This window comes from Chanodichthys erythropterus, chromosome 23, assembly GCF_024489055.1.
Source record: "Chanodichthys erythropterus isolate Z2021 chromosome 23, ASM2448905v1, whole genome shotgun sequence".
NCBI lineage: Eukaryota > Metazoa > Chordata > Actinopteri > Cypriniformes > Xenocyprididae > Chanodichthys > Chanodichthys erythropterus.
The window spans coordinates 25,214,368-25,232,935 of NC_090243.1; the positions used below are offsets into that span (position 1 = coordinate 25,214,368).

The window sequence follows — 18,568 nt, forward strand, 5'->3', positions numbered from 1 at the left end:
CTAAATACTAAAACTAACATTAGATAAATTATATATTTTTTCTGATCTCGATTTGTATTATATTAGTACAGCTCAGTGTTCAGCGGTCATACCAAGTCTCTGGCATTCCTGCACATGGCCATGTCAGGGTCCAGTCTCTCCAACACAAAGACATTTCTCTCTTTGAGTTCATTCCTCAGAGTCTGGCCCTTAATGAGGTAGATGTGGGCCATGAAAGGGATGTTCCACACACCACTATTTACACAAGAAAAGACAAGGATTATATATATTAAGCAGCACAACTGTTTTTAACATTGACAATAATAATAAATGTTTCTTGAGCACAAAATCAGCATATTAGAATGATGAATAATGTGACACTGAAGTAATTATGCTGAAAATTCAGCTTTGATCACAGGAATAAATCACATTTTAAAATATATTAAATAGAAAACAGTTATTTAAATGTGTCATAATATTACTGTGTATATATATATATATAAAAAGTCAAATTTTTTATATCATGTTAAAATAGATGTCTGGTGAGAAATGTACATGCTAAAAAGAATTCTGATCTTTTTGATTCAAAGAAGGATAATTAATGCATTTTCTTATAAGATTATATACACTAAAATTTCAGATCTTATTTTTTGAATCACATTCTCTTAAGTCACTCACACACGCTTTCCTTGCACGATGTCAATGTAGTCCTCAGATCTTGCATAATAACCATCAAGACTCAGGGCTCCCCAAAAGTTGGACCACAGTTTTCCGTGACGGGTGACAAGAGGGCCAATTATTTTTCTGAGGTGGAAAAAGGATAAAGGAAAAGATAAATGACACAAAAATCAGCATCAACTCATAAATAAACTAAGAAGGCATTAAAATTACAGGAAAATTGAATGCTGAAAGATAGTCAATGTTCGCAATGACCACAAAACAGGTGTAGATTTTTGCAAGAAAGCATATTGCTTTAACATATATAGCACAAGTAAGTGGTTAACGTGATTCATGTGAGAACATTTTCTTGTGTGAGGTTGAAGAGTGCATCCTTTTATTTAGGAACATGAGAGCCATTTTATATGGTATCGTTTCTATAATCATAAGTGTGAACCTAAAGTAACACAGTCAAGGCTTCACATCTACTGTGACCTTAAACTCTACAAGCATGCAGAATATCACTTTACTGAGGTAAGCATGTCATTCAAAACACATTAGTGGAAATTATAGTGTTGGTCAACAATGTGAAAGCAAGCAAGTAAAATTCCACATTTCTACGGTTACCAGTCACGATTTCACTCCTCAAGCCCGAGGCCAGCAGAGAGAGTTCCCAAGACTTCTTAAAATACCCGAAAAGGGCTTCCTCCATAGTCATGCGAAAGAGCGCTTAAGGTTGTCACGTTAAATGTGACTGAGTTCAGGCTTGTTTTTTAGTTAGTCAAGTGGCATTTTAAGAGTTCATGCGATATAGAGCAGACCGTTTCTATGCGCCATGGGAAAACAGGAAGCCACCCATGCTTATTTTTAAACCGTGAGGGATTTGCATTCAGTCGGCTGTAATGTTCCTGTGGTTTTAGCACTTGAGGGATTCGAGTCCGTTCCCTCAGACAAAAAGGTTACTGTGGAAGATTCCAGAGTATTGAAATGCGTAGCATCAAAGTGAAGCTACCTGTTTTGCTCGATGAGGAGTTTCAGGGTCTGACGGTTGGTGAGCATCACATCTGCATCAATGCTGAAGTAATAATCACAAGAAAGATCCTTCCGGCACACATCCCTGTAGGAAAACAAGAGGGTGTCATTATTAATATTGGCAAAGTTCTGTGCAACGTTGATTCTCTCAACCTCTTTAAAGATCACCATTATTATATTAAAGGGGTGGTTGATTATGATTTAACTAGTTAGTGTGTAATGTTGCTGTTTGAGCATAAACAACATCTGCAGAGTTACGACAATCAAAGTTCAATGCAAATGGAGATATTTTATTTTACAGAAATTGCTTTTTAAGGGCTACAAAGAGCTTCTTCCTGGGTAAGTGACATCACAAACCCTAAAATTTACATAAACCCCGCCCCAGAGAACACTCAACAAAGGGGGCGTGGCCATGTTGGGCTGCTGTAGAGAAGAGGAAGAGTTGTTGTAGTAGAGTGTTGTTGTCATGCCGTCATTTTACGCCGGACTGCTTCACAAACGAGGATCAATTCAACACAAAAGATGAACATGACGACACATGCTAGTGGATGAGTTGAATCAACTCCACAGCAACTACATCAATTTATCCACTAACCATTCAGAAACGTCTAAAAGTTGTAACTTCTTCCTGAGTCTCTCCATCAGTGTCGACTCCGGTTTGAACAATGTAAGGCTGAACACTTTCCTCATTTTGGCTGCGTGAGATTCTCCAGCTTTGTTGTTGTTGAGCTGTTAAAGCTCCGCCCTCTTCTGGAAAGTGGGCGGGAACAGCAGCTCATTTGCATTTAAAGGGACACACACAAAACGGTGTGTTTTTGCTCACACCCAAATAGGGGCAAATTTGACAATTTCTGTACTCTTTCAGAAGATGCGTAATAGCACATCCTACCAGATAACAGTGAAAATTCCGTCAATGGCAGGGAAACGTCTCATAAATGATGGAAAATTCTGTTAATGGCGGGAAAAGAGTTCATCTTGAAACTGTCTATCATTAGAAAGATTTAAGACTGTAGTTTCAACATTTGACCACTATTTGCGATTAAAAAATGGTTATAGTGGCAAATTTCATAATTTCTGTCAGGAGTGCAAAATCAACTTGCAAAATCAAACGGTAGTTTTTGACATATTTCATATAAAATAACAAGGTACATTCACATCTGCTCTCATTTATTTGTGATCGTACAGGTTTGCTTTACAAAATCCATTAGGACTTTCACATGTTTACTTCATATTAAATTCATAAAGCAAATGGAAAATTTTAATGACGTCTTCTGGCTTTTAGTTGAGTTTAGTTTTTTTGTTTTTACCTGAAATTTGAATACTGCTCACATTTGCCAAGTTACCAAAGTCTGCAACCAAAAGTCAGAGATCTGTATATAAACGTAAACATGGACAAGACCATGGGCACTTATGTCTCACAGTACAAGGTATTTTAGAAAAACATCTGAGACTAAGTTGATATTTAAATGAAACATAAGTGTATTTTAGTAATTTTCCTCATTTATTTATATATTCTTGTATGTTCAGCACTGAAGCACAATAGCAGGTCTGAAACAAACATTTTCTAATGTCTGCTCTGACGTCTTATGCAAACCAGCATTTTTCAGACCTACTAATTAAGATAAACAACTTGAGTAATATCACCATGACAGCAGCCACTAATGCCAAACACAGACATGCAGTGAAAATAGCATCAGGACCAGCTAAGATAATCAACCCACTGAGCAGTCCTAAATCATATTTGATGGTACATGACTAAAATGGATGTTAGTTATTGGGCTTGTCTGTGCAAATCTCAAACTGCAATTTAATATCTGATTTTAGGGGTTTCCTGAGTATGAACATTAATAACACTGACACTAAAACAAGCAGCAATAATAACATTGGAAGAATCTGGTTATAAGTAATTGTGAAAAAGGCTCAGGAAAGTCAAGTGAGAAAATATTGTGACATTTACTTTTTTCTTAAGTGTGTTAATTGCTTTTGGTGTCACTGTATGAAAGCAGACATGCATAAGCAGATTGAAAGGGTTTTGGAGCTGGACTGGGAATCTTGGAGACAGCAGTGTTTGGGAGAGTACTAAACCGAGCAAATAGAAGGGTTCACAGGAGCGTTTTCTGTGTTTTGTTGGTGCATTGCTATAGGAGGGGCAGATTTACTGCTTTGTGGTGAGTCGGAAGTTGTTCCTGTGTTTTTTATTTGTAAGGAGCTGAAAGTGTGCTGACATGTGGAAAAGGTCTGTGTGTATCTTTGATCAGGAGTTAGAGCTTGAATTGCTCAGATTTGCATTGTAATTTAGTTCGTTATTTGCATATTTTCGAGAGTCACTCTTAAATTAAAGGGACACTTACATTCCCATGTTCCTTGCTTCTCCTTGAGTTAAGTTCTCCTCGGGGCCAACAACCTTAAAACTGCGGAATACATCCTTGTTCTCTTCCCAAAACTTCTGTATGTGCTTCTCATGGTAAACTTCCTGAAGAACAAGACATGGAACAAGAACGGTAATAATCTCTAAAAATCCAAAAGGTCAAATGCTTCTTATTGCTTTGTCAGCCTGACACTCACATTGTTATGAATAAAGACGTTCAGTTTATCTTTGGGATAATCTAGACTCAGGAACCGTTCGAGGAACTCTGGCAGGAATGGAGTCGGCTGCTCGATGAATACACCGACAGTCACTTGTGGAAATTCCTGTTTAGATAAAGAGAAAAGCCTGGTTAAACATGAATACTTCTTCATGCCGTTGAGTTATTCACAATGTGTTCACTAAGGCTGGGCGGTATAACCAAAAAAAATATCACAGCTGGAGTCATTTTATTGCACAGTGATTGCGTATTGCAATATAAATATTTTGCTGGAAATTCAACATGTTTATATTTTAATAACCATGTTTCTCCAACCATTCTCCAAACCGCTTGTCCTTGGGCCGAAAGCTGGAAATCCATCACAGAGATATTAATAATCCATTAAATACTTGAACAATAAAAGATACTTAATCTAGTTTGATTATTTTGTCTCTTTATTTCATAGACACAACAAAAAGATATGGTTATTCATAAAAATAAGTCTATTATAAGTGCAAAAACAGCATCACATTATCCAACACTTAAATTAAAAACCAAAAGAACTCAAAAAAGTAAAACAACTAATATGAAACTATTATGTCTGAATGGATAAACTACAATCAAACCGTAGTAAAATAGATAAAATACCACACCTGTGGATGTATATCAGCTGAATTCTATCAAAGACTATAGTATCTTGTATTGTTCTGAATGGGAGAAAGTTCAACGCACAATATGGTGGAATAAAGGCAAGCGCGAGCTCCGTGGGTAGAAAGCGAGAGATTTAAAGGGGCCGCAGCCTAAATCGGCTCATATTTAATGATGCCCCAAAATAGGCAGTTAAAAAAATGAATACAAAAAAAATTTTTTTGACACATTCAGGGGACAGACACATTCAGGGGACACCTTAGACTTATATTACATCTTTTAAAAAGACGTTCTACGGCACCTTTAAGTGGCCTTAACTTCTATGTACTTGCATCAAAAAATAAGTACAATGTACTTATTGGGGTCATATAATATTGCAAAACACGTTTGCTGCTATTGAGGGGGATACAGGTAAGGTTAGGGAAAGCTTTGGTGGTATGGGTAGGTTTAAGGGTAGGGGTGGATCAACAGTGTAATTATAAATGTAATTACAGAAATAAATTACAGATGTAATAACATGCATGCGTTTTTAAAATGTAAGTACAATGTAAAAACATGTATGTACACAATAAGTGCACTGTATCAAATTATTAATTTAAATGCAAGTACATAGTAGTTAAGTCCACTGAATATAAAGTGGGACCCAGGTTTTTTTTTTTTCATTATTCAAGCATTTAGAAAAAAAAATTATGAGACAGTTGTTGTCAGATTTCATTGGTGATTTCAAATATGAAACTGAATCGAAAGCTTGGCAAACAGCTTTGGAGAATTTGATGTTTCCCCATTCAAAGAGATAGAAGCTGCACTTGCATTTCAAAGATAGCCGCTGAGTGAAATGACTTGTCTTAAAGGGACTTTGATTCTAGAACATCCCTAAATAAGATTATCCTGACTTGCTTTCACTCTATTTTCACATTTCTTTATGTTTCTCTCTCACACTAAATAATGAAGCTTCCCTAAACACTGATTATGGTATAGAAAATAATATACAGTGCCATCATACCATCCAGCCTTATTTCTCACATAGGAAGAAGCGTTGCTGGAGGTCTGAGAGAAAGTAGAAGCTTCTTTCCCATGACATTGAGCTTAAGGTTACATGGATCGTTCACCACTACTTTTGTGGTTCTTGACCAGTCTACACAGCTCACAAGATGAAACGGGAACTGAGTGACACCATGTAATTTCCCAGTTCCGACCTTGGCTCTGGGTTCCTGAAGGGAGTGTCCTAGGATCGAGCCAAAGGTCTTTAAATTGTTACCGACAGAAGAGCAGGGACTAAACAGGAGACACAGGGGATTCTGTGGAGTCTAGACCGGGACAGTTTCCTTTAACGGGGGCCCTTTCAACCACTGCATAAGCAGTGTGAGATTTTGAACCCTCGTCCCTTCTTCAACAACCAGCCCAAAACCACTGAGCAAATGAGAGTAGTTCGACCCAGCCACTCCCTCGACAAACAACAGACTTTGAGTTGGGCCTCATCTCATCAAACTTTTCCAATGTTTTTTAGCAATAAATCAAATATTAAAAATAGGCTTTTTGTTTCACTTGACCAGTCATCTGTCAATAAATACTCCCCCCCAAAACAGACTAAGAAAAAATACAGTTGATCCATTCCTTGATGCTGATAGCCGTGTTTAATTTACTCAGTTTCGCATTTTGCCTAACAATGCCCTTCAGCCGTGATTCACAATGATTACATATCTCATATCATGTAGATTGTTGAGGTAAAAAAAGTGTGCTCATTTTCTAAGAGACTGGATTTACAATCTCTGCCACACTGTAAAAAATGACCGTGATTTTAACAGTAAAAGACTGTAAAAATGCTGCGGTGAAAAACTGTTGATTGGTTTACAGAAAGTTTCCGTACTATATACAGTGAATAACTGTAATAGATCTAACGGTACATTTAATGTAATTTTACGGTAAAATACCGTTAAATTCACAGTTTTTGGACGTGAAAAATAACAATTCATTGTAAAATTTACAGTGAAAAACCGTAAATTGACATTCCCACAATTCCCTGCGTGACACTTCACATTTGATATATTTTCATTGAAATAACTCTGTTTCTTCTTAGTTTTTCTCATTTTTTTCTAATCAGTTATGTACATTAGGGTTTTATGTTACATCTAATGTTGTTAAATTAATGTTTATTGCATTTTTAAAATTTCATGCATGTTACCATGATGGTGTTTAGTGTGTGTGTGAATGACAATTTTACCGTAAATTTAACAGATTTAAAATGTAAAATTCACATGTAACTCCGTAAGTATGTTTACGGTTAGATGTCATTTTTACAGTATTGTTCTGGTAACCACAGCTGCCGGTATTTTTCCGTAGAAACAACGGGATTTTTTTTACAGTGCAGGAGGATGATAAAACAGTCTCCAATTTGTGACAGACGGCCCAAGATATAACTAGAGATTTGGGATCTTTGAATTTGGCCAATAAGCACTCACCCAGATTGGCCTAAAAACCACCTAGAAATGCAGCAAAGCTACCAACCTAAACACCTTGACGAGTTATCTCATTTTTATGAGAAACGCTTCCCCGCCATTGATGCGATTTTACGGATTTCCATGTATTCACTGTAATATGGTAGGGGGTGCTATCCCACATCTTCCAAATGAGTACAGTATCTCAAGATCAAAACACAGGAAAAGAAGAAGCAGAAATGAGTGATCTCACACGTAAGCAGATGCATATGATAAATAATGCGATCATCAACAATAAACAGCATATAAATCAAAATGGTCTAAAGTTACAGAGTGAAATGTCGACCCAGGAAGTGGTTATGACTTTGGGGGTGTTGATGGACTTGATCTACACCATCTATGTTTCGATCAGAGTAATGAATCTGATCCAGACATAGTCTTTGACAAAAATGTGTTTTATCAGTTTAAATGCAATGCCCACATTTAAAAATTCAATAAACAACTGATGGATAGAACCAACATTTTTTTTCTTTTTGATAATCAGGGTAATGCATTAGCTTACAATGAGCAACAGTGTTGGGGGTGACACATTACAAGTAACTTGAGTTACATAATTAGATTACTTTTTTTGTGTGGGTTCCTTGCCGTTGTCGCCTTTGGCTTGCTTAGTTAGGGACACTTGACATTTGATATTCAACAGTGTTTTGATCTGCCTGCATTGACACCATTGTATGCGAACTGAACTGAGCTGGATGATGACAACACTGTTTTACTTCAGTGCTGATATAGATAAATTAACTTAATTAATAACTATTGATTCTTACATCGGAATTAATCAGTACTGGATTTACTTAAGATGGATAATGACACCATTTAGCTGCTGTGCAGCCAAAATTATATACCAGTTATCACTGTAAAGCTGCTTTAACACAATCTGCATTGTTAAAAGCGCTATATAAAGAAAGGTGACTTGACATTTCAAGTGATTAATAAAATAATGCATTAATAAGTTACTTTTTCAAATAAGTAACACAAGTTGCTTTGTTTCCCCATGTATTGACTGACAGCTCTCCTGTCCTCATGTTGAGAAATTGTAAACATGATTATTATTGTACTTCTAGACTAAATGTGAACATGCTCATTACTCATCTCATTTGCACAAGCAAACAGAGTCAGTATAATATGTTTTATTGTAACTTTAATGATGTTCTAGAAACCACTCAGACAACCCTTAGCAGTGTGTTAGGAAATTCTGATAACCAAAAAAAGGTCAGCTCCAACACTGTGGTGAATTTTGCACAGGCAAGTGCTACAAGCATAAATGAGTTGTTTCCGCCTCAGTAACTCACTCCTAATGTATAGAACTCAAAGACCTTTTTGCCAACCTTAGCTGAACCCAACGACAAATTTTCAGGACGATCGCTATAAGTTGCCCTGTGGATAAAACCCCACATTGAGCCGCCCGCTAAAGAGAGGTCTGGTTGACAGCAACACCCCAGTAAGTGAAACCGTTCAAAAACCAAAAGCCATTTCCTGCACCACAGCAGTACACAACTTCCTCTTCCTCAAGTGGCTCCTCATGGGCATGTATATTTTTTTTTAGGAATGTTTAAAGGGACATAGGGTGGCATAAGACACATGTTATTGTTGGAAACGACACATAACTCCCATGCCTCACTTCTCCTGGCTTATTTCAAAGTGAAAACTGAAAAGGAACTAGTTATCCATCTAACATATACAAAGATGTATTAATAGTGTTGGAAATGTTGCATTGTTTTAAATGGCAGTTTTAGGGTATAACTTTCTGGTGATGAGAGGAAAAGGAACAAAAACAGCCACTGTGGCTTTCATTGGATGACTCACTTCAAGCTGAGACAAATCCACCATGTCTTGGTCACAGATGGTACAGCCTCGCTCATAGTTCCACACATTGGGGATGTAGTTGGCCAAGTAATTAAAGTATATCTGTTGAAAAAAAAAACATTTTTGTTTAGTTATTTATTGTATTATACATTTTAAAAATATAAAATATGTATATTCTAAAATATTTATTCTACATGGTCCAGATGATTTAAGCTCCAGGATAGGAAATGTCCACCCATATTCCAGCCTAGCCTCTAGTAGTTAAATCCAATTTTGGTCAGGACAACAACCCAAAAATGAATCCTGCTGTCAAATTGTCATGAGCTACTGTAACTAGAACTATAATTATCACTGGACTGTTACTTTAGATGTATAACGCAACACACATTAAAGAATGAGCCCGTCTTAGCTGGAAATTTACAAGACAGCATCACGGGGAGGGAAAACATCATTTTTGTATTTAAACGGTGTGGAAGATCAAGCAGATTAACTGTGCTGAAGGGAAATAATGTTCTTGTGTGTTGGCTTATGGGAAACGCCTCTTTTTATCTTAGATCAGGATAATAAAATTTACTTGTTACCATAAACAGGTTGCCTCAAATTTTGCTGAAAAATAAACTTGAAATATTTATTTTTGATTGGTGTGATAAAGGGACCCTGTGTAAAGCCCATGGGACCCCAGATCAAATATTATTTACACTCGCAAACATTTGCTATGTTTATCTATCTTTCTCTTTAACCATTCCAGTTGTATCTGACTCTTGGTGATTCGATGGCCCTCGCTTGCCATACGCGAGAGACTGACCATGAGTTTTCTTGTCAATGATTTTACCAGGGTAGGTTGCCAAGTCTTTACCCCTCAACCCTCCCCGTTACATGGCTCGGGACTCAAACACACACCACGGACAATTTAGCGTCTCCAATTCACCTATACTGCATGTTTTTGGATTGTGGGGGAAACTGGAGCACCCGGAGGAAACAATAGCCGCGCTTCCACTGTCGGGCCAAAGCAGGCGTGCTAGTGCGTCCCGGGGCCAGTCGCATTTCCACTGTCACTTCAGGGGCTTGATCGTGCCTCGTCGGGGCTTTCTTGGGAGCAACGGCCAGGGTTTTTTGGCTTGCCAAATATCTTGGTCCAAAGCGGGCTAGTTCGGGCTTGAGGGAGTGGTTACAAACAAAGGCAGTGTTTATCTGAGTCTGGAGATGGATGATTTCATATAAGATACCAGCTGACATCAGCACTAAAGACTTAAAAAGATTTTAGCTCAAAACTCACTTCTGTTTGTGATCTGATGTGAATTCTGATCATTGTATAAGGCAGAAATATTTATATGCATGCAAAGAGCTATATGCGCTAACATGGGAAATACGAGCACTTGAGGAAATCAGACAAATCAGGCTATCACAATAATGTAATTATTTTATCTGCCAGTAACTTACATCTCATCTTTTTAAATCAGACTGTCTGATATCCATATTCAGCTCCGCATATGCCATACTCCGGTTTTTCGGGAGCTATCTTTGACTGAAAATGTACCTGTTGGGACTGTCACTGGAGAGAGTGCTAAAGCTCCTCAGGTCGTATTTTTGGTGGGAATTTTGTAGAAATGATCATTCTTTCTAAATGTGATGTAAACATACAAATAAACAGATGCAGACGCAACTGAATAAGTATGTGTGTCCTCTTTCTTTTGTGAAATAACGGGAACTACCACTTCATTTCTGTGACTAATGTGCAATCTTGACACAAATTAATTCATTATGATCAATGCATCACTTATTATTGTAAAACTGTGGCAAAACATTGATGCCTGGGTTTATCAATCTTAAAGTAATCAACAAAAATTTGCTTTTATTGTGTTTGTTATGTGATCTCGCTAGTTTCCAGTGATTTGTTTTCTGATAAAACTTCCATTTGTTGGTGAAATAATGGGTTTGTGTGATGTTGTTCCAGAGAGTCCTGATATCACTGCAAAAAAAATGCTGTTCTTACTTAGAATTTTTTATCTTGTTTCCAGTCCAAATATCTTAAAGTTCTTAGATCAAGAAGCATTTTCTTGACAAGTAAAAATTATTTTTCTTGTTTTTAGGAAAAATAAGTTAAAATTAAGTGAGTTTTTCCTTAAAACAAGCAAAATAATCTGCCAATGGGGTAAGCAAAATAATCTTAATCCAAACCGAAAAGATTATTTTGCTTGTTATTAAGGAAAAACTCACTTAATTTTGACTTATTTTTCCTGAAAACAAGAAAATCATTTTTACTTGTCAAGAAAATGCTTCTTGATTTAGGAACTTTAAGATATTTTGACTAGAAACAAGACAAAAACTCTAAGTAAGAACAGCATTTTTTGCAGTGTACGGACAGGTTTTAGTGAAGTGTTGCGGAGCTTCTGGCCCGACGGTGGAAATGCAGAGTGGTTTTGGGCTCGGTGCTACAGGTCCGAGACTATTAGCCCAGCCTGGCCCGTTGAAAGCCCTGCCAAAATGACTAATAAGAACATGCAAACTCAACTCTCAGCTGAGACTCGAACCGGGGACCTTCTTGCTGTGAGGCGACAGCGCTGCCCACTGAGCTACTGTGCTATATTTATCACAGCTGTATGTGTGTCAGCCAGAAACAGAAGACTGCTGTCATGAACATTAGAACTAGGGGAATCAAGATATAATGTCTGCATGCTTCTATCCAAAACAACTTGCCTCAATACATGGTTGTGGATTTGTTAAGTGATACTGCACCCTAATTTAAAACGGTCCATGTGCCAAAGCTCTGAGTTTTTCTTCCATGGAACTCGAGCCCTTATTCTTTGTTAATTTGTTCACTGGTAGCTGGATACAGATTTTGGCAGAACAACTGCACACACTCCTGTCATGCTGCTTTCGATTACAGGAAGTTAGAATGTAATAGTAAGGAGGGAATCTTCAATTCAATCCAGCCTCAACCACATTACAGATGGTCTCCAGATGCACTCTTTCTCATTCGTCCCATGTTAGAAAGTTTTAGATAATTTAACATTTATAGTTGACTGCTGAGACAGACAACCCCTTGGAGACCCAGGTCATGACCTCTATTGCTAGGTCAATTGTTTAAACATTACTGACAGAAAATCCAAATGAAGAGAGGCTGTAAAACAAGCCCCTGGCTTCACATTCTGGTCGTAAGCTACTACTGTGTATCTTCAAGCCTTGTTACTTTTATTGGACCTTGTTTGAGTATTTACGAGAACATCTGCATTCCCCAGGGCATGTTAAAGACACTGGAGATCAGAGAGATCATCAGGGACGGACACGGGGCAGCTTGAATGAATCATAGAGCATAAGGGTGAGCTCTGGATGGATGATTATTCATTAGAAACAGCACAGATGGTTGGGCATTAGGAGAAGATGACTCCACGCCGGGCTGTGTTTATTTAATCTGTCACTGAAGAGCAGAAGGAAGAGCTCTACGGGTTTGAGATTACATTATCACCCAGGCATCCTGGTAAAATGTCAAACTCCACAGCAAGGCGGAGAGAGTTGGACAATGACTGCAATATTTCGGCAAAAGGACTGTCTAGTATTTAGTCATTAACTGTAAAATTACAGTCAGGAGCATCATTTTGAAAATACCTCATGTAGTGTTCTACTGGAAAATATTATCAGTTTTGAGGAACAATAATGAAGGTATATGAAATATTTATTTGTTTAAATGAACCAACTGCAGAAGGTGTGACTGAAACAGGTATTTTGATCCAGGTCTATTTTCTACACTGTTTGTATTATCCATTGACATGCAGAGAAAGAAGACATTTACCTTGGTGTTCACATTTCCATGGATAACCGCGGGCAGACTGTTGTAGACAGTGTTCCTCACTCGCACTCGCTCAGTCCCAAACTTTAGGAGAACTTCATCTAAAAAAAAAAAAAAAAGATTTTTACAATCAGTAAGTCCATGGAATTACTTGCCCAGGCAAGTCTGGGCACTGAGACTAGATACAGTACACCTCTTCTCAAGTAGGCCACATAATGTGAGGTGTCTGTAGAACAAAGGGTGTGAGATGAGTTACACTTAGGGTTTTGTTCAAATCCTTATATGAGCAGATGTATTGGTGATGCTAACCTCAAGTACTTAAAGAGATAACCAAGAACTAATACCAAGACCAAAACTGTTCTGATGAAAAATGCTGCCAAAACTTTGACAACCCTTTATTCATCAGCTATGTATGATGCAATATAATAAACAAATGGTTTAATAGCAAGTTTTACACAGCATCTTGGATTGACTCACCCACTGCTCCATTAAGATTCTGGAAAATCTCACACTTGTGGTCCAAGGTCATATTAAGCCTTTCCTAAAATAAAGAAGAGGACAAACTTGAGTTTGTGTAAAACTGGACATGTGACCTTTGTCCTTGTGTAAACTGTTTATAGTTTCGTATTTTTAACCCGTTTGTTTTCTTTTGAGTGGTATGATACATTTGCAAGCGTTTTATAAGTGCATGTGGTCGAGTTACAAGCATTTGTGCTCTCACAGTGCCTTAACCCTCTGGTGCTCTTCGCGTAGCGGTCAAAAATGACTTTTTATTTTTTTATTTTTAATGTACTATATTTTAGTTTGATATATTAATATTTTGTATTTTAGAGGATTTTATGGTACTAAATTATATTTATGCTGTAGTTATAATCCATTTATTCAGTTTTTGCGCAAAGAAAGAAATTTGCAACTTAAACTGTTATAAATCCTGAATGCTTTGGAGCACAGACTTAAGTTTGGTCTCTTTTAAAAAAAGTTTTAAAAGGTGAACTTAAGAAAAATTATAGAATTTTACATTTATTTTGAAAAAAAAAAGGGACACAAATACTATTTTCAATTTTTATATGAAATATATATTTTCCAAAACACATTTTACTCAAACTGTGAGAAAAATCAAGTTGTGTTCCAAATTTGAGCTTTATATCTCAACAAATGAGCTTTCAGTAAGACTTTGTTTGGGTGCAGTAGCAAAAGTTTCCAATAGACTTGTTTGCCAATCATTTCCAGTGTTTCCAATGTTCAGGACCATTTAACCTTTTTTTTTTTAATCGTGTCTTTTGTGTTCACAAAACCTTTACCACGTTTTTACAGAAGAGGATTAGGGCCAAGCTATAAAAAAAAACAAAAAAAACATCTCGAGATTAAAGTTGTTAAATTTCAAGAAAAAACTCGTTAAATTTTGAGAAAAAAGTCAAGATAAAATGTTGAGAATAAAGTCATTAAATTATGAGAAAAAAGTCCTTAAATTACGAGAACAAATTAGTTAAATTATGAGAAAAATGTCGTTAAATTTTGAGAAAAAAGTCGAGATAAAATGTTGAGAATAAAGTCATTAAATTAAAGAATTTATTCTTGTAATTTAACAAATTTGTTCTCGTAATTTAATGACTTTTTTCTCGTAATTTAATGAGTTTATTCTCATAATTTAATGACTTTATTCTCAACATTTTATCTCAACTTTTTTCTTGAAATTTAACGAGTTTTTTTCTCGTAATTTAACGAGTTTATTCTCAACATTTTATCTCGACCTTTTTCTCAAAATTTAACAAGTTTTTTTCATAATTTAACGAGTTCATTCTCAACATTTTATTTCAACTTTTTGCTTGAAATTTAACCAGTTTTTTCTCAAAATTGTGCGAAAAATCAAGTTGTGTTCCAAATTTGAGCTTTATATCTCAACAAATGAGCTTTCAGTAAGACTTTGTTTGGGTGCAGTAGCAAAAGTTTCCAATAGACTTGTTTTCCAATCATTTCCAGTGTTTCCAATGTTCAGGACCATTTAACCTTTTTTTTTAATCGTGTCCATGATGTTTTTTTCTTTTGTGTTCACAAAACCTTTACCATGTTTTTACGGAAGAGGATTAGGGCCAAGCAATAATAAAAAAAAACATTAAAAAAAAAAAAAAACATCTCGAGATTAAAGTTGTTAAATTTCGAGAAAAAACTCGTTAAATTTCAAGAAAAAAATTGAGATAAAATGTTGAGAATAAAGTCATTAAATTACGAGAAAAAAGTCCTTAAATTGCGAGAACAAATTCGTTAAATTATGAGAAAAATGTCGTTAAATTTTGAGAAAAATTTCGTTAAATTTTGAGAATAAAGTCATTAAATTATGAGAAAAAAGTCGAGATAAAATGTTGAGAATAAAGTCATTAAATTACGAGAAAAAAGTCCTTAAATTACGAGAACAAATTCGTTAAATTATGAGAAAAATGTTGTTACATTTCGAGAAAAAAGTCGAGATAAAATGTTGAGAATAAAGTCATTAAATTAACGAATTTATTCTTGTAATTTAACAAATTTGTTCTTGTAATTTAATTACTTTTTTCTTGTAATTTAATTTACAAGAAAAGAGTTTGTTCTCATAATTTAATGACTTTATTCTCAACATTTTATCTTGACTTTTTTCTCAAAATTTAACGACATTTTTCTCGTAATTTAACGAGTTTATTCTCAACATTTTATCTCGACCTTTTTCTCAAAATTTAACAAGTTTTTTTCATAATTTAACGAGTTCATTCTCAACATTTTATTTCAACTTTTTGCTTGAAATTTAACCAGTTTTTTCTCAAAATTGTGCGAAAAATCAAGTTGTGTTCCAAATTTGAGCTTTATATCTCAACAAATGAGCTTTCAGTAAGACTTTGTTTGGGTGCAGTAGCAAAAGTTTCCAATAGACTTGTTTTCCAATCATTTCCAGTGTTTCCAATGTTCAGGACCATTTAACCTTTTTTTTTAATCGTGTCCATGATGTTTTTTTCTTTTGTGTTCACAAAACCTTTACCATGTTTTTACGGAAGAGGATTAGGGCCAAGCAATAATAAAAAAAAACATTAAAAAAAAAAAAACATCTCGAGATTAAAGTTGTTAAATTTCGAGAAAAAACTCGTTAAATTTCAAGAAAAAAATTGAGATAAAATGTTGAGAATAAAGTCATTAAATTACGAGAAAAAAGTCCTTAAATTGCGAGAACAAATTCGTTAAATTATGAGAAAAATGTCGTTAAATTTTGAGAAAAATTTCGTTAAATTTTGAGAATAAAGTCATTAAATTATGAGAAAAAAGTCGAGATAAAATGTTGAGAATAAAGTCATTAAATTACGAGAAAAAAGTCCTTAAATTACGAGAACAAATTCGTTAAATTATGAGAAAAATGTTGTTACATTTCGAGAAAAAAGTCGAGATAAAATGTTGAGAATAAAGTCATTAAATTAACGAATTTATTCTTGTAATTTAACAAATTTGTTCTTGTAATTTAATTACTTTTTTCTTGTAATTTAATTTACAAGAAAAGAGTTTGTTCTCATAATTTAATGACTTTATTCTCAACATTTTATCTTGACTTTTTTCTCAAAATTTAACGACATTTTTCTCGTAATTTAACGAATTTGTTCTCATAATTCAACAACTTTTTTCTCGTAATTTAATGACTTTATTCGCAACATTTTATCTCGACTTTTTTCTTGAAATTTAACCAGTTTTTTCTCGAAATTTAACAACTTTAATCTTGAGATGGTTTTATTTTTTTTTTATTATTGCTTGGCCCTAATCCTCTTCCGTACGTTTTGCATTCAGATGGATGAAAAAAACTTAAACTTAAATTTTTTTAAGTCAAAAATGATAGAGGAGCACCAGAGGCTTGCTTCTTCACTGACCCTCTGAAGTGGATCCACGTAGATCTTAGTGTAGAATAGCTGATCATCATCATTATCATGAAGGTCCCACTGGTTCACAATCTTCTGTATGTATGGAGCATAGCCGATAAAGCCTGTGAAAGACATCATGTAGTTTTTTATAGATTGTTTGTGTTGTAAAATAAAGTATAGGATGTAAAAGATATGTGTGAAGCGTTGACATTATGGGATGTCTGGACACAGTTCCATTTTCAATTACATCTTCTCTGAGAATCTTAAATATCACTCCAGATTCTGGTGTGGTTCCTCAAACCCTCAAAACATTGGGAAGTCTGGCAGAAGCATCTGACCAACAAACAACAAGTGTCGTGTGGTCACGACTAACCTCAGATGACATAGACTTTCTACATCCACTCAAGATGGAGGACAGTGATCAGTATATGTGCTGGCTCTCTATGTTTCTATAGTAACCTGCGTACGGATATCTCATCATTTTCTTGAAGCTCTAACCACAGTTGAAAATTGTAGGGCTTGGTTCTCACATTGGCCTCTGTGCAGTTTTAGATACCATCATTCTGCAGGAATTAGGAACTATTTTAAGTTACCGCCCTAGACATTCCTAATAACCTTTTTCTATAGCCTACATTCATAGGCTGGTCTGAAAAACATTTAAAACACATCAAATTGATGTTTCCAGAGGCTTTAGTAGGAATCTGTACAAATCTGTTCAGTAGGCACCGACACATCTCAAATGATTTTACTGGAGATCTTTCAATGAATCATCAATCCACTAAAATCCAGAAGAAGCTAAACAAGGCAAGTTTTCAAGCACATATGATTTACATGTCAGTTCATTCGCTAAATTAGCAGATATTCTTCACTTCAAGGCGGTCACCTCAGATGTGGTGACATGAATCTTGTTTTATTACAGTGCAATAAAGTAAAACCCTTGACATAATGCCCAGGTTCGAAAGCAATAGTTGAAGCCAGATGTAATGCATTATGACATGTGGTTTGAATCTAGAATCCAGAATGCTGTTTTTCCCACAGATCGAATCAACTCTACCTTCACAAATCTTGACATGAGGGACGATCAGAAAGAGACAAGCTATGCCATGCAGTCTTTCTTATTTCCACGAAAACACGCTCAACATGACATTTCTAGTCCAACCGAAACAAAACAGCAGTCACCGCAATCTACGGAGCAGCTGAAGGGATAAAGCCAACCTTCAATTTCGGATGTACAGGCAATCGAACAGGAAGTCCAACACAAACAAACTTGTCCTGTTAATGACACAGCCTCAACGCCCCGACAGGACACTACACAAGACGGAGTGACCACTGTAGTCAAAGCAGGAATTAACCAGATAAAAATAGACAGAATCAGTTTAGACGAGCAATGACCACAGGGTTTAGAGTTCAGAGGGGCTGACGTTACCATTCTTCAATGGAGAGACCGAGGAAGATGGATGGACGCGCACGTACACACACTCAAATGAATGCACCATTCATGAAGACCTCTGTATGAATAGTGCACTATGCCTGGTGGCCCTCAGGAAATTCCACAGGGTGAGTGGCCGCCGCTGGCCGTTTACACAGAAAACACTTTCTCTATCATATTGTACCGATAATGAAATTCCACTGTTTGTCCTTCGCTCTCTATAATCACCCTCCTCGCATTGTTCTAAATCCTACCAGACCAAACAAACCCACACAGAAGCATCTGGGGCAAACTGCACGATGATG

General features: G+C 35.9%; 1 protein-coding gene across 2 annotated transcripts in view; it reads right to left on the minus strand.

Moving 5' to 3' along the window:
* plod2 (procollagen-lysine, 2-oxoglutarate 5-dioxygenase 2) overlaps window positions 1-18,568 on the minus strand; it is a 58,653-nt gene that overhangs the window by 12,388 nt on the left and 27,697 nt on the right. For both annotated transcript variants that reach the window (XM_067378016.1, XM_067378015.1), the window contains exons 5-13: window positions 16,844-16,956; window positions 13,443-13,506; window positions 12,969-13,066; window positions 9,179-9,280; window positions 4,234-4,359; window positions 4,020-4,141; window positions 1,649-1,753; window positions 658-783; window positions 93-234 (exon numbers count right to left, since the gene is read on the minus strand). In XM_067378016.1, coding sequence (XP_067234117.1) covers window positions 93-234; window positions 658-783; window positions 1,649-1,753; window positions 4,020-4,141; window positions 4,234-4,359; window positions 9,179-9,280; window positions 12,969-13,066; window positions 13,443-13,506; window positions 16,844-16,956 — 998 coding nt within the window. The remainder of the gene's footprint in view (window positions 1-92; window positions 235-657; window positions 784-1,648; window positions 1,754-4,019; window positions 4,142-4,233; window positions 4,360-9,178; window positions 9,281-12,968; window positions 13,067-13,442; window positions 13,507-16,843; window positions 16,957-18,568) is intronic.